The sequence below is a fragment of the Melanaphis sacchari genome, unplaced genomic scaffold, assembly GCF_002803265.2.
Source record: "Melanaphis sacchari strain LSU unplaced genomic scaffold, SCAv2.0 Contig310_pilon_pilon, whole genome shotgun sequence".
NCBI lineage: Eukaryota > Metazoa > Arthropoda > Insecta > Hemiptera > Aphididae > Melanaphis > Melanaphis sacchari.
Window position 1 is genome coordinate 324,864 of NW_020271184.1, and position 14,205 is coordinate 339,068.

The 14,205-nt window shown below is 28.6% G+C and overlaps 2 protein-coding genes across 2 annotated transcripts; both read left to right on the forward strand.

Moving 5' to 3' along the window:
* The first annotated feature begins 6,496 nt into the window (after positions 1 to 6,496).
* On the forward strand, positions 6,497 to 8,200 carry LOC112596229 (piggyBac transposable element-derived protein 4-like). Its single transcript, XM_025341732.1, has 3 exons — positions 6,497 to 7,209; positions 7,312 to 8,015; positions 8,088 to 8,200. Exons 1-3 carry the CDS (start codon positions 6,497 to 6,499, stop codon positions 8,198 to 8,200), a joined length of 1,530 nt encoding a protein of 509 aa, XP_025197517.1.
* A 2,829-nt stretch (positions 8,201 to 11,029) lies between these two features.
* LOC112596219 (tyrosine--tRNA ligase, mitochondrial) lies at positions 11,030 to 14,108 on the forward strand. Its single transcript, XM_025341722.1, has 10 exons — positions 11,030 to 11,193; positions 11,338 to 11,485; positions 11,554 to 11,729; positions 11,852 to 12,065; positions 12,127 to 12,205; positions 12,460 to 12,668; positions 12,724 to 12,790; positions 12,856 to 13,044; positions 13,126 to 13,251; positions 13,533 to 14,108. The coding sequence occupies exons 1-10, from the start codon at positions 11,030 to 11,032 to the stop codon at positions 13,568 to 13,570; spliced, it is 1,410 nt and encodes a 469-aa protein (XP_025197507.1). The 3' UTR covers positions 13,571 to 14,108.
* The last annotated feature ends 97 nt before the right edge of the window (positions 14,109 to 14,205 follow it).

Genomic DNA, 14,205 nt, shown 5'->3' on the forward strand with positions numbered 1-14,205 from the left:
TCTTGACTTTTTTTGTTCGATGACACCTAAATTTAGATTCTTAAAAATGGCAATACACTCAGGCCAAGACTGAGAGGATACCGGCCTACTAACCCAGGCGGCCCTGATACAATATAAAAAAGACCTTTTTTTCTCATAAATTGTTTTAAAAAAATTATGTCATTTAATATTAATACTTCATGCGACACATTTGGTCTTACTCGGCGACACACCGGTTGAGAACCACGGCTGTAGTGACTGGAAGCTAGTACGACGACGAAATGGGTTGCTTCTGGCGTTCACAATCCGTCAGCTTGAGCGAAAACCGGATGAATATTATTGACGGCTAACGCGCTGTCGGTAAACATATACCACACAGGTCACAGTGCCGATTGAATGCAAAAAATAATGTAATACAGCGGCGTAGAGACTGCCGACTATACTCCGCCATATGCTTGGAAAAATATTATTTTGAGTACCGACCCCGCGGCATTTTATGTATGCGTGTACAGCCGATCAACTTATTAGTTCGTTTTTTAACGTACAAAACGACGTTACTTGAATCGACTAATGCCAAGTCTTCGACCCGGTCACAATCATTCCACCGTAAAATGATGTACAATTATAATTATACCTTGACGGACATAAATGGGTGTCGCTTTCGATAGGTAAAAATTAACTTGTAACTATTTTTATATTCTTATATAATGGAAGATGTTCTCGTATACTTATATGTAAACATAATTTTAAAATGTTGGCTATATTTTTTCCTCCTTCAAAATCAATGCAACTAAAAAAAACTTCCTATTTTTTTTCCGAGCCCAACTTTTACTATCAACCTATAAATAGCAAAATAATATAAAATACATCCTACTCTATCATATTTACATTTTTTAACAATAAATTTATTCAAACATGATGAATTTTTTTTTCATGAAACTTCACGGATTCTATGATAAAATAGAAGAACTTTTACTTTTAATTAGAAACCCCATTCCCAAAAGTTACAAGTATCCAAGAAACCAATTTTAATAAAATAAGCCACCCTATACTACATTATATTTAAAAAAAAACCACAACACATGCAACAGAGCAAGTGGATAAATGGCTATCATGATCACCAATCTCATCTCGCTAAAGAAATTATTTTCAACACTAATTTAGAAGCCATTATTGTAACTTTCACACTACCTTACATAAGTGAAATTTATTTAACATATTTTCCAATACCTTTCTCACCCGTACATCGTTGTTAAAGACTTTAACAGCCACAGACGTTAGAGGAGAAATTATTGGGGTTGCTATGTACGACAATGTCACAATATTAACAACGGGCAGTCTTTTAGAATAAATCCTTCTAACGGACACCACTCAGTTATTGACCTCTTCTTAGCAAACACTACATTTTCACATAAGCTCGAATAGCAGATTCTTTCTTGAGGCAGTGACCAGATTTCTATAAAAACTTCATTAATACTTCCATTGAACGACACTTGCCTAATTTATCCTCGCCATTGGAAAATAAAAAAGCTAACTCGAAACTTTTCTCCTAGTTAATTAATAGAATACATTCAAATTGCACATGATTTTTGCCATGATACTGCCTCTCTTCCCCAGTAATAAATGTTTGGTGCCGCGTTTGTCATTATATTTATCGATCCGCTAAGAATCTAAAAATCTAACTATAATTTCAATGTAATAGCGGATATCGATGAAAATAGACTTTGGAATTAATAAATATCGAGGAAAATATAATTATGAATACAAAAATAGTAAATTTCATAAAGGTTAGATTTGTATTGTATGAAAAAATAATATAATTTAATTACAAAAAAATCATATGTGTATACATTTTTGTATTAAAAAAAAAAATCATGCAATAAAATTGTATTATTATTAGATAGATTTAACTAGAAGATACAGTTTATATTCTGTTTATAAGGCTTTAAATATTGTGTAACTAATTTTCTTATCGAAAACAGCCGATATTTTTTCTATTTCTTTTCCGCCTAAGAAATATATTTAAAAATTGTATGATTTGAAAAAATTACATTTTTTTTTTTTATTCAAGTCAACAGAAAGTGTGCTTAAATTTTAAAATTTAATACATTTCGGTTTAAGTGTAACAAAAAACATTGTCCCTTATTACATATTATTTCTAATTATAAATTCTTTATTTTTAATACTACTAAAATAGAGTCTGTACTTTGTACTTTATTTTTCTCATTACAACCCACTTTAAGATTACTCAAAAACTATATATTAGAAAAGCTTGTTTTTACGTACCAGTTAACTTTTAAAGAAATGTTTTTTTCCAATATATATTTTTCAAAATACATCATTATCTCCCAGTTTTGAACAATGTATATAATCGATATAATAAATTGTATCTTCTGAAATAAATCTATCCAGTAAATTACTTAAAGAATTAAATGTATTACTGAGTTCAGTATCTGGTATATTACAAATCGGTAAGTATGTCTTCTGTAGCACTTTCGTCATTTTCGTTCTCACTTTCATTAGTTTCATCCATTAAAAATCGGTTTTCGTTCCTTATCATAATATTTAAACGTATAAGATAAGACAAAAACAATTAAAAAAAATGAATAAATTTAAATTAAAATTAAAATCCAGACTTACATTTGTTCATTAAATAAGGCCGATAACTCGACTGCACTAAAAAATAATTCATTGCTTCTTCTAATTCGCCACGACACCGGTAGTAAAAATTCAAACATCACCAACCACGCAGTGGAAGTAAATACTGTTGCCATTTTAAAAAAAAACTAGTCCGATGAAATAAATACAACGAAAAAAAATATATATATGCACTTAAATTTAAATAACTTCTGATTCGATTTTCGTTATTGATAGAGCTAAGACTCAGTAAAATAAATGACGTGTTCATTTAACTACTGATAGAATCCGACTCATACGAGACTCGATTTCCGTTATTGTACAGTGTAAACAACTAAGAAATTGAAAGAGCATAGTATCTTTTTGTTACCATTGTGTATGACTCATCGTATATAGGTAGGGATAGAGATTAAGCGCACCATCATGGCTGTACAACGTTCAGAGGTCCTCTGGATGTTTGACACAATAATTTATTACGATAAGGGTATAGTGTATAAAAACTTGTAAACCCATAACTAAATAAGTATATAATAAAAAAAGATATTTTGAAAATTTCATGTTGGGTCACCCCAGGGTATTATATGTTTACAATACATTCCCTTGATTAAATATTGTTGTTTGCTCAAGAATACATTAAATATCCAAGATGGCGAAAGACATTATTTCAGTATTCCCAAAATGGTTTTCTGCGGATCCCAAAGGTCCCATGAGTCAAGGTCAGCCAAGGTTTCGTAAAGAAATTAGGAGAAAATAAATTTATAAACATTTTAGACTAAAATTTCAATTTGAACAATGAATGAAGCTGGTTCTCTTTCCGTCGGGACAGAAAATAATATGGTTCTGTGACTAAAAAAATGTTGGAAGTCACTGCGTTAGGGTTGTTCTTTATAATAAATACCAAATGATTTAATCGTGTTTAGGTGAGTAGCAGTGATTATTTTTTTCTAACCTAACTAGTTTTTATTTCTTTTGATAAATTTTATCGATTTTTTTATTTTATTCATCTCTTCTATATCCATAGGTACCCACTACCCAAAACATAGAAAAAATTAATTTTGCTTGGTTTGTTTGGGCTACATAATATATCTTTTATTATGTTGTTATCACAGAATGAAATCGGAGTGGTCCCGTACCGAATTTTAGTAGGTATTACATTTATAGCCCTACATTCATCGCCTCGTTTAGAATTTAAAATGTCAAAATATGTAAAACATATCAAAAACCTCCAGTTACTGAATTCAAAATATATATTCATTTATATCGGCGAGTACGATTGCGCGCGTTTTATCTTTTTGGGTATAGGGTTGTGCACAATGCCAGAATAACAAAGGACATGATTTTAACTATTGAAAACCGTAGGAATAGGGGTTAAATTGGATGCAACGTTGCCAAATTTTTTATTAAACAAAAATTTACTTATATCATAATTATTTTTAATATTTAAATACAAATATAAATATTATAATATCATACTAATATAATTTAAAAAAATGAATATAAAATTTAACACTGTGATACAGTTAAAACACGAACATAACTGACAGTAAATAAGTATAGTCACATTATGCATGATTATTGTATTTGTACATGTGTGGGAATTTAAATAGAGTTAATAATTCTGATTCATTATAACAGTATGATCTAAAATTCTAAAATATAACCAATTACTTCTTAGTGGTGGTAAGTTTGTCTGGCATCGGCAATAATAAGTAGGTAATAAATAATTTACCATAATCTACTAAAGTATCGTACGGATTTATCATGATTCTATATACATGGCAACGTTGCTCTAATGTAAATATATTATAACGCGCACAATCATTAAACGCCCATTTATATATAAATATTATTTAGAGCTTAAAACCTAGAATGATGACGTGCTTATTGCTAAATTCCTTTAATTTTAATACCTATTATAATATTAAAATTAAATTTATTTTATCATATCTATAAAAAAATGAAGTTGCTCGATTGCGGCCCGAATTCAGGTCGTATTTTATCCTAAATACAAATATCCCGATTGCATCTAAACATACATTAGTTCACAAAACAGCTTATATTTAATAAAATAAAGTAAATATTTTAAATACTGTATTGGACGTATTTGTAGTTGAAATTCAATTACTTTTATATTTCTAAATACTTTAAAAAAAGTAAAACAATTATTCGTTATTAAAATATTTAATGATATACATTATATACGTATATATGTCTCGTTTATAATTATTATTATAAATAATACACCAACTTCTGAGACCTAAATGGGAAAATTAATAATTAATAATTTCTTACTTGGTAAAATAATTAAATTCATTTCTAATTTTATAAACAACTATTTAATAAATACATATGGCAAGTATATTTTGTGTTTTAAATATTTTATGAATGGAACTATTTGTATATTAATATTTAAATATTACTAATATTTGTTTATTTTGTTCGTTTAACATTTTGTAAATTTCCATTGCTTAGGTACACTTTATTCTTACCTAACCTATCGAACACAATAGGATAGAATAGGGATAGATGAAAAGGTAAAAAGGTTACCTACTTTGAGCCGCAATTGGTAAATGTCAGTGCATAGACTGTCATGACTGCCAAGTACATATTAATATATGCCTAAACTTATGAACCTGTATATTTTACACGGCTATAGATACTTAGATCTTTAAGTACATTTCGTGACTCCTCGTGTTTTGAAAAACATATTTCAATTAATTTTATTATTATGTTATAAATTTTTTTTAGACGTATTAAAAAACCCTTTCGTCTTGAAATTTATAAGATTCTTTTCTGGTGCAACAACTTGATCTTCCTAAAGTTTTAAGCTATTTAAGCACATTTTGCTTTTAATGTGTTTAATTGTATTTTTATTTATATACCTAAAAACATGTTAGTACAACATAATAATTAAAAAATAAAATAAAATATATGTAAATATATTATATAATATAACAGCACCGTTTACCTAGTTAAGAAATACACAACACATTCAAAAACTGTTGATGGATTATCAAAATAATTATGCTCTTGAAAAATATCGTTAAAATCGCAAATACCTTTCTCAATCATACTATCAGTTTTCTCTTTTAATTTGCTAATATTAAAGTCTCTAGTACACTGAACTGGTTTATTCATTATTTCTTTCATATCGTTAATTTTTATAACAGGAATGTTCTCTTTAAAAGTTTTTAAGTCAGGGGCGTCATTTTGGGGGTGGGGGGAGATCAAAATGTGCGACACCACCCTTTACTTTTAAAATAGTACTAAATACTGAAAGTAGGTATCTATCTATAAAATAATATAAATTCAAAATGTTCACTAATGCATGTTAACCTTATTTAACAGGTTAACCGCTATGGGTACCATTTTTGGTACATGGTTGATTAGCCATTCTTGCTAATCCAAAAAGTAGCGAACATGCCTTATTTGCTACGGACCTAAAACTTTATGAAAAAGTTTGGTATTTTTATTTTAGTTTATTATGTGATTAAATAATGTGTTTTTATATCGAAATTAATGATTTTCAATCGTGTACCAAATATGGTACACGTAGCCCCCTGGGAAAGTCAAAACTAAATATAATTCGATAATTAATTATAATTTCGTTACTAAGGTAATATCCTTGAATAGTATCTGTCAATAACACTATTTTTGACCACTCGTTGAGTGCGTTTTCATAACTGATAATGATTTTGTATTATAAATTGTAAAATACGATTGTTGGGAAAAAGTATATTTTTAGACTTGTATACAAATAATACCTATTGAATTGTTATCTTGTTATACATTTTTCTGTTCCTTGATAGTTGTTAGTTATCGTATACGCGCGTACGTGGTCGTTAGTGTTTTATAATATTGCGTGTGTAATAAAAACAAAATGAATCGTAATGAAATTTCTAGTTTATTAGATTTATCTTCAGAAAGTTCGTTTGACGATACTGACGAAGATCCCAACTGGAATGATGAAGATGTGTACAGTAGTTCCGAGGATGAGTCTTCTGCTTCTCCTGTGATGCGTGGAGATGGTAATGATTGGAATAATGTTATAGACGAACAACCAAATTCTAATGTAATTTATAATCCAAATAATGAATGTGTTGGGATAAATGAGGATATTGTTGAAACAATGATTGACTGTAGCCCTTATGATTTTTTTGCATTATTTTTTGATGACGAAGTTTTAAAACTTATAGTACTCGAGACTAATCGGTATGCAAATGATAAAAGAAATTCATGCAATCTATCTCGTAATGCTCGAATAAAAAAGTGGAAAGAAACCGATGTAAAAGAAATTAAAACTTTTTTCGGTTTAGTTATATGGATGGGATTGGATAAAATGCCTACCATAGGCCATTATTGGAGAAATACAACGTTATTTTCGAGCAACATTCCTCAATATATGTCGAAAAACCGTTTTGAATTACTACTAAGTGTATTACATTTTTCTGATAATAATACAGCTACATCTTATAACCGTTTGTATAAAATTCAACCACTTATTGATTTGCTTGTCTATAAATTTAATGCAGTACTTATACCTAATGATTCAATGTGTATTGATGAGTCAATGGTTCCGTTTTCGGGACGACTGTTATTTAGACAATACAATGCATCTAAAAGACATCGCTATGGTATAAAAATTTTTAAATTGTGCACTACTGATTTTTATACTTCAAAATATAAAATTTATAGTGGAAAAGAAGCTTCCGACAATACTTCAGTTGCTACTAAAGTGGTGTTTGAACTATTATCGGACTACTTAGATTTTGGACGAACTTTATATGCCGATAATTGGTACAACAGTATAGACCTTGCTGAAAAATTATTGGATAGAAATACTCATTTGGTGGGAACTTTACGAAAAAACAGAAAACGGATTCCAAAAGAAATAGTGACAACAAAATTGAAAAGAGGTGAAATGATAGCTAAACAGAATGGCCTTGGTGTAACAGTTCTAAAATGGAAAGATAGAAGAGATGTTCTCATGATTTCAACTAAACATGGTAATTCAATGAACGAAGTTCAAATGAAACGTGGAAAAAAAATAAAACCTAATGTGATTATTGATTATAACCGTGGCAAAGGATTGATTGATGTAAGTGATCAGATAGGTGCTTACCACACCTGTTTGCGTAAAGGAGTAAAATGGTATCGTAAAGTAGCCTTTGACATAATATGTAATACAGCAGTAGTAAATGCATTTAGTCTTTACAAAGCAGTCACCAATAACAACAAATCTATTACACAATTTAGAGAAGACATTGCTCTCGACATGGTTAAAAAAAAAGAGGTCAACTCGCAACAAACATCTACAATTATACCACACCATACTTTAGTCAAAGATAAAAAAAGGGCAAGATGCTATGGATGTTACAGGCAATGTTGCCGTGAAGAAGGTAAAACATTAAATTATTGAATATTATTGGGGCGATGTATATTTCTACTATTTTGATTTTATTTTGTTATAGGCACGATCAATGCAAGAAAAAAAGCAAAACGTGTACACACAAAATGTGAAGTATGTGAAAGATATTATTGTCTACAATGCTTTTCAACGAACCATAATATTAAAGTAAAATAATCATTAGTTATATTTCTAATCATAATGTATATTATAAAATGTAATATAATTAAATTATAATTATAATATTATTAGAATACATACATTATTTAAAATTAAAATTGTTTTTTTTATTTTTTTTACCTTAAAAAATGAATTCATAAGATATCTATGGGCTGGTCGAAAATTTGTTTGTCTGGTGGGCTACGAAATATTTTCCTGTGTTAAAATCGTATTTACGTGTACTATAATAGGTACACTTAACACTTTTTGGCAAAGACTCCCGTGTACCACTACTGGCACACAAAAACTTATTGGAAAAACAACAAGTGTACCAAAAATGGTACACGTGGCGCTTTTGGCAATGTACTGAAAAATGACGTAGCAGTTAACCAGTTAATAATAATACATCAAATAAAAATCAATCAAATAACATAATAAAACATTTATTTCTGTTAATTAATAGTGTTTTCAATAACTATCCTAGTATATTAAACAGGTACCTGATTTTTATTTTAACTTATATACGCAATCATATGTTCAGACATTATGAGTTATATTATTTTTTTTCATAAACATAAATCGGACAAATTGTTTTGTCCTTTTACACAACGAACAGCATTTTTTAAGTTCGACCGTTGTTGTCGCTGGCTTTGTTCCAGCACTGTATCTGGTTATTGCAGAGTCTAAACAAGTGTGCACACAGACCAGTGTTGTTCCGTTTTGAATCTCAGCCAAAACTTGCAACGGAATGCACTCAAATTCGATTGCTTCAGTTGCATCAAGCGCCATGCGAATGTTCGGCATTAAATTCCATAATTTTCTTGATGGACTTATGAAGTCGCCCGTTGCCACGTCCGGCTTTGCCGGGCCGCACAAATCTGCCATATCAATAACGAAGACGACGATCGCATCTCTGATGCATCACCCGCACCAGACGTCACTACAATATTAGACATTGATCTATATTGCCTTATGATCGACTCGGAAAAATTGCGGCATTCTTTTTCGGACTGATCATTTGTATGTGATTTGGCTGAAACCAACAGAATCACTGAGCAGACAGCAGCGGACGGGAATCGGATTTCGACGTCGGACATAATATTAGGTATATTCTGTATGATTTTATAGATCTTATAGTATAGTATACGTTAATATATTTTTACAATAAACGTAGGCTTAATAATTTTTAAACAGAATATATTATTCAAGGTAAGTATGTATTATTTATAATAACAAACTGAGTCACAGAATATTATGTATTGCAACACTATAATACACTTTACAGTATGTTCATATAATTGTCAATAGCAGCAACATATGTTACTTTTTGTATCGAAAATATATTTTAATTTAAATAATAAAAAATAATGATGTGACATACTTTTAAAATAATATTAATTGGCCTGCGCCCTGCTGAAATAATGTTCAAGATTAAATCTTCTTAAATGGTATTTTTATTTTGACATTAATCAATATTGTTGTATACTGTGAATTATTATGATTGTTAATTATTTTTTAAATTTTAGTTTTTAAATTGGTTTTTCCCATTTATATTGATTCAATAATTCGATGCATGCGATGTTTGTGGAAATAATTGAAAACTGTATTTTGTACATTTACATATATCTTTTTCAAATGGCCTGGTGAAATTTCAAAATGGCCTGCTTGAAACCTCACACATCCGAAAAAAACCTGAAATGACGCCCCCGACCCAAGTTGAAGTCAATTAAATGTTAGGTAATTTAATATCTTTATGATGTACTTATTCAAATAATTAATTTTGTTTTATTTGTATATCTTCCACATTAGCAATATTCCACTTTTTAGGTGGCTCTATTAAATGAATATCGAATATACTGACAGTATTTGGTATAATTACAATCACATTTTCAATCATTTGTTAAATTATAACTGTTCATAATTTAGACAGATTTTAATCTATGTAATAAATACTTACACTACCTAACATTATCTGTGTACACTACTTACCATATTATATGCTTTGACATTCACCTGAATTCTATGTACTAATTAAACCTGCTTATTTAAAGTGATTAGAGCAAACACAATCTTATTTTTTTTTAATTCATGAGGCTTCTTTCCACTTCTTTTTTCTTGGTCATATTTTGGAATGCCAAATATGTTTTTGAAAATTATTGTACCCATGTGATTCTTGTACATAGAAACAAGACATTTCCAAGTATTATGATTTTAATATTAACTCAAAATCTCAAATTATATAAGAATGTCTATTAATTCTCAGCATATAAGCTAAATAACATTGGTATTTATAATTTATAACTTACAGTGGATAGAGTAACCTCTGATAATAAATTTAATATAATAGATGTTTAGTAAGATTTATCATAATATTCATACTTTGAACGGAAAACAATAAATTATTAAAAAATATATATATAGGTACTTTTGAAATCCCGCACAATTCAAAAATCAATGTTTTTCAAATAGTTACTAATGTTATTCACCGGGAGCGCTAATGATTATTTGAAATTCTGAATAGCGCTTTCAATACGTAGAGTGTAGACCTCTTAACTCTTAAGCCGTTAGGTCTATGTTTCAATACTTAATTCCGGAATGATATCTTTGGCCGTGTCGCCGTGATGTTTAATAATATTTTCTTTAATCGTAATTCGTCACAGATATATCTGTGTAATTCGTAAATAGTTATCACATTGTTATCTCTACGTGTTATCTACACTTTATCATTGCTATTACCTGTCGGCAAATTAATGTAATAATGTTAATTCGATTTCCAAATTTTGTGTTTAAGAAATTCATTGCTGTCACTTGATTAATTGATCGTTTGTTATTTAATTCTTTCAAAAAATGTGTCGTTGTCTATTGTTTAAGCGTCGGTTAGTGATCGCCTTCAACCGCAGTTATGACGTTTTATACAGCCATCATCGTCTCCAGCGATTCTACTCCAACAGGAACGTGTTGAAATTATACGAACGACAAATATTACAAAACATGTTTCCTGATAATTCTAGGTAATCATCAAGTGAATAATTAAATGTGTATAGATTATTTTTGAAGCAAAAGAACTTTAAAATTTATAATCACTGTAAATTTAATTGTTTGTACTGAATTCTGTCTTTTAGCATAATTATTGTATCCTTATTGTTATATTTTAGCAATGAAATAATTGATTTACTAACCAAGAGAAATCAATGTGTTTATGCCGGATTTGACCCAACAGCGGACAGCTTACATATAGGAAACTTACTTGTAATTATAAACCTATTGCATTGGCAGCGTGCCAACCATAAAGTTATAGCATTGGTCAGTTATTATTTATTTTGTTTATGAGTGTTTTTATAAATTGTTCACATTTATTGTTCAATTTATAGATTGGTGGAGCTACAGCCCAAATAGGTGATCCAAGTGGAAAGTCAAAGGATCGAGATAAACAGTCTTCACAGATGTTATCCCATAACATTAAAGGCATTGCTCGTAGTCTACAAACTATATTTAATAATCATGCTAAATACTTTTGGAAACAAAAAGATCCTCTGCTAGAACCAATGTGAGCATTTTGAGGTATTCTTGACTTAGCTTGATTTTTTTCATTTTAATAATTTAAAATCAGTTTTAAAACAAAAAACATTTATACATTTTAAATTTATATAACAATTTTTGTATTTTCAGAATACTTAATAACATGGATTGGTACAAAGATATTGGTGTCATTGACTTCATGAACAATATTGGCCGAAATTTCAGAATGGGTACAATGTTGTCCAGGGACAGTGTTAAGACTCGTTTAGCTGGTAGTGGAATGAGTTTTACAGAGTTCACTTACCAGGCTTTCCAAGCTTATGATTGGTTACATTTATTTAATGAATATAAATGTTCATTTCAAGTAGGTTTGACAATATAAACATTTTAAAATAATATCAAATAATAGTTTTATTTCATTTTAGATAGGAGGAAACGATCAAATGGGTAACATTATGTCTGGTCAAGAACTAATTAGTCGACAAAAAAGTGCTAAAGTTTATGGTAAACTATAATTATTTTTTATTATATATAAATTAAATCCATTTAACTATTAATTTTTTTTTATTTTGTTGCATTTAAATGGTTTAAACTATAAAAAATTGTTGTCTGTGTATGTGTTTGATACTAAAATAGACATTGTTTAAAAATGTTGTTTTCTTTAGTGAAAATAATTGCATCTCCTAGCTTTGAACCAGCATAAAGCTTAAATTATTTAACTATTTATTATAAAAATGTAAAATGTCTTTTATTTACAGGGCTCACAGTACCACTTATAACTACAGACTCTGGAGACAAGTATGGTAAATCAGCTCAAAATGCTGTATGGCTTAACTCAGATCGAACTTCACCTTTTGAACTATACCAGTTTATGATACGTACAGTAGATGCTGATGTAGAGAAACTGTTAAAAATGTTTACATTCCTTTCATTGTCTGAAATAGCTGAACTGATGAGAAAACATAAGGTAAATAATAATAAAATATGAAAAAAATTATTACTTTTTAAAAATTGTATTTCAGGCAACTCCCGATAAACGAATTCCTCATGAGTCATTGGCACGTCAAGTTACCACATTAGTGCACGGAGGTAAAAATCATATTATATATTATGTATTTAACTTTTGTTAATTGATTATGTCTGTATGTTTTTAGAAGAGGGTCTTCAAGAAGCATTGTTAGCAACATCGGCATTATACGATAACAGTATTGAAACCCTTAGTACGTTAGGCGTTAATGATATTTTAAAAATATTTAATGGTGCAACTGTTGTTGAATTGATGCTTGAACCTGGCATAACTGTGCTGAAAATGGCAATGAAAGCAAAATGTTTTTTAGCAGAGAGTAATATTCAAAATTAATTGTTTAAATTTTAAAATTATTAGAAATAGAATGATTATAATTTGTCTTGTTTTTTATCTTCAGGAGATGCACATCGAATAATTTCAGCCGGTGGATTTTATATTAACCATCAGAGAATAACCAATATAGATGAAATTGTTACTTTGTCTATACACATTTTACCTAATAAAATTTCTTTAGTGAGAGTTGGTTAGTAAAAATATTCATAAAATTTGACATATTTTAAGTTTAAAAAATCAAGAGGTAAAACAGAAATATATAATACAAAATACAAAAAAATATTTCTTCTATTATAAATTTTTTAGTACATTTTAATGTATCCAAAATCTATAATATTTCTTCAAAAGAATTAAACTTAAACTAAAGAAACATATTCAGTATTTACCAATATGATGTATTACCTTGTTGATTTTTTACATTAACAAAACATTATTTTAGAATTAATGAGTAATCTATTTTACTAATTTTAGGTAAGCGAAACTATTGGATCGTCAAGTGGATAATGTAAAATAAATAGTATATAATACAAAAAATAAAGAATTGATGTACTAGATTAATAAAATGCATTTTTGAAAAACATAAATAAATTATTTATTTCAAAGTCCTTTCTCATAATATTAAGATCTTAAGTCTTGCGGTATAAATAAATATATTAATAAATAAAAAAATTATTATCAAGTTGTAAAAACATTTTAGTTACTTGGAAAATAACTTAAACCGCATATTAGACATAATCTGTATCCATAATATTGGAACACAGTAGATACAGTCTTGTTCCAAGCAATAGTAAGTAAATAACAATATTTCACAATAATTACAATTTTAAACAATTTGTTTGGAATTAAATATAATTATAAACATTTTCGTATCCCACAGTAAAATGATGAAATCAACTTTACTCTAAGTTGATTTTTTTTTTTAACTTAGTATTTTCTTTATGTAATACGACATTAACATTGCAATTGGAAACACAAAGTATTCTAATATGTTATGTTTAAATGTCAAAAAGGCAAAAGATTTATTAATTTTAAATTTCAGCACGTTGATGAGTGAATGAAAAAAAATTAAATCTTGTGGTTTATTTAATTCATAATAAGAAAAATATTTCATATAAAGGTACACAATTGATAAGTAATATTATCA

What these genes read in the sequence shown, in the direction of transcription:
- LOC112596229 (XM_025341732.1), top strand. Translation starts at nt 6,497, where the DNA reads ATGAATCGTAATGAAATTTCTAGTTTATTAGATTTATCTTCAGAAAGT. An exon ending in GTTCCGTTTTCGGGACGACT is followed by an intron (nt 7,210 to 7,311) that starts GTTATTTAGACA and finishes TAAAATTTATAG; the next exon opens with TGGAAAAGAAGCTTCCGACA. An exon ending in GCAATGTTGCCGTGAAGAAG is followed by an intron (nt 8,016 to 8,087) that starts GTAAAACATTAA and finishes ATTTTGTTATAG; the next exon opens with GCACGATCAATGCAAGAAAA.
- LOC112596219 (XM_025341722.1), top strand. Translation starts at nt 11,030, where the DNA reads ATGTGTCGTTGTCTATTGTTTAAGCGTCGGTTAGTGATCGCCTTCAAC. An exon ending in AAAAAGTGCTAAAGTTTATG is followed by an intron (nt 12,206 to 12,459) that starts GTAAACTATAAT and finishes TTTTATTTACAG; the next exon opens with GGCTCACAGTACCACTTATA. An exon ending in TACCACATTAGTGCACGGAG is followed by an intron (nt 12,791 to 12,855) that starts GTAAAAATCATA and finishes GTATGTTTTTAG; the next exon opens with AAGAGGGTCTTCAAGAAGCA.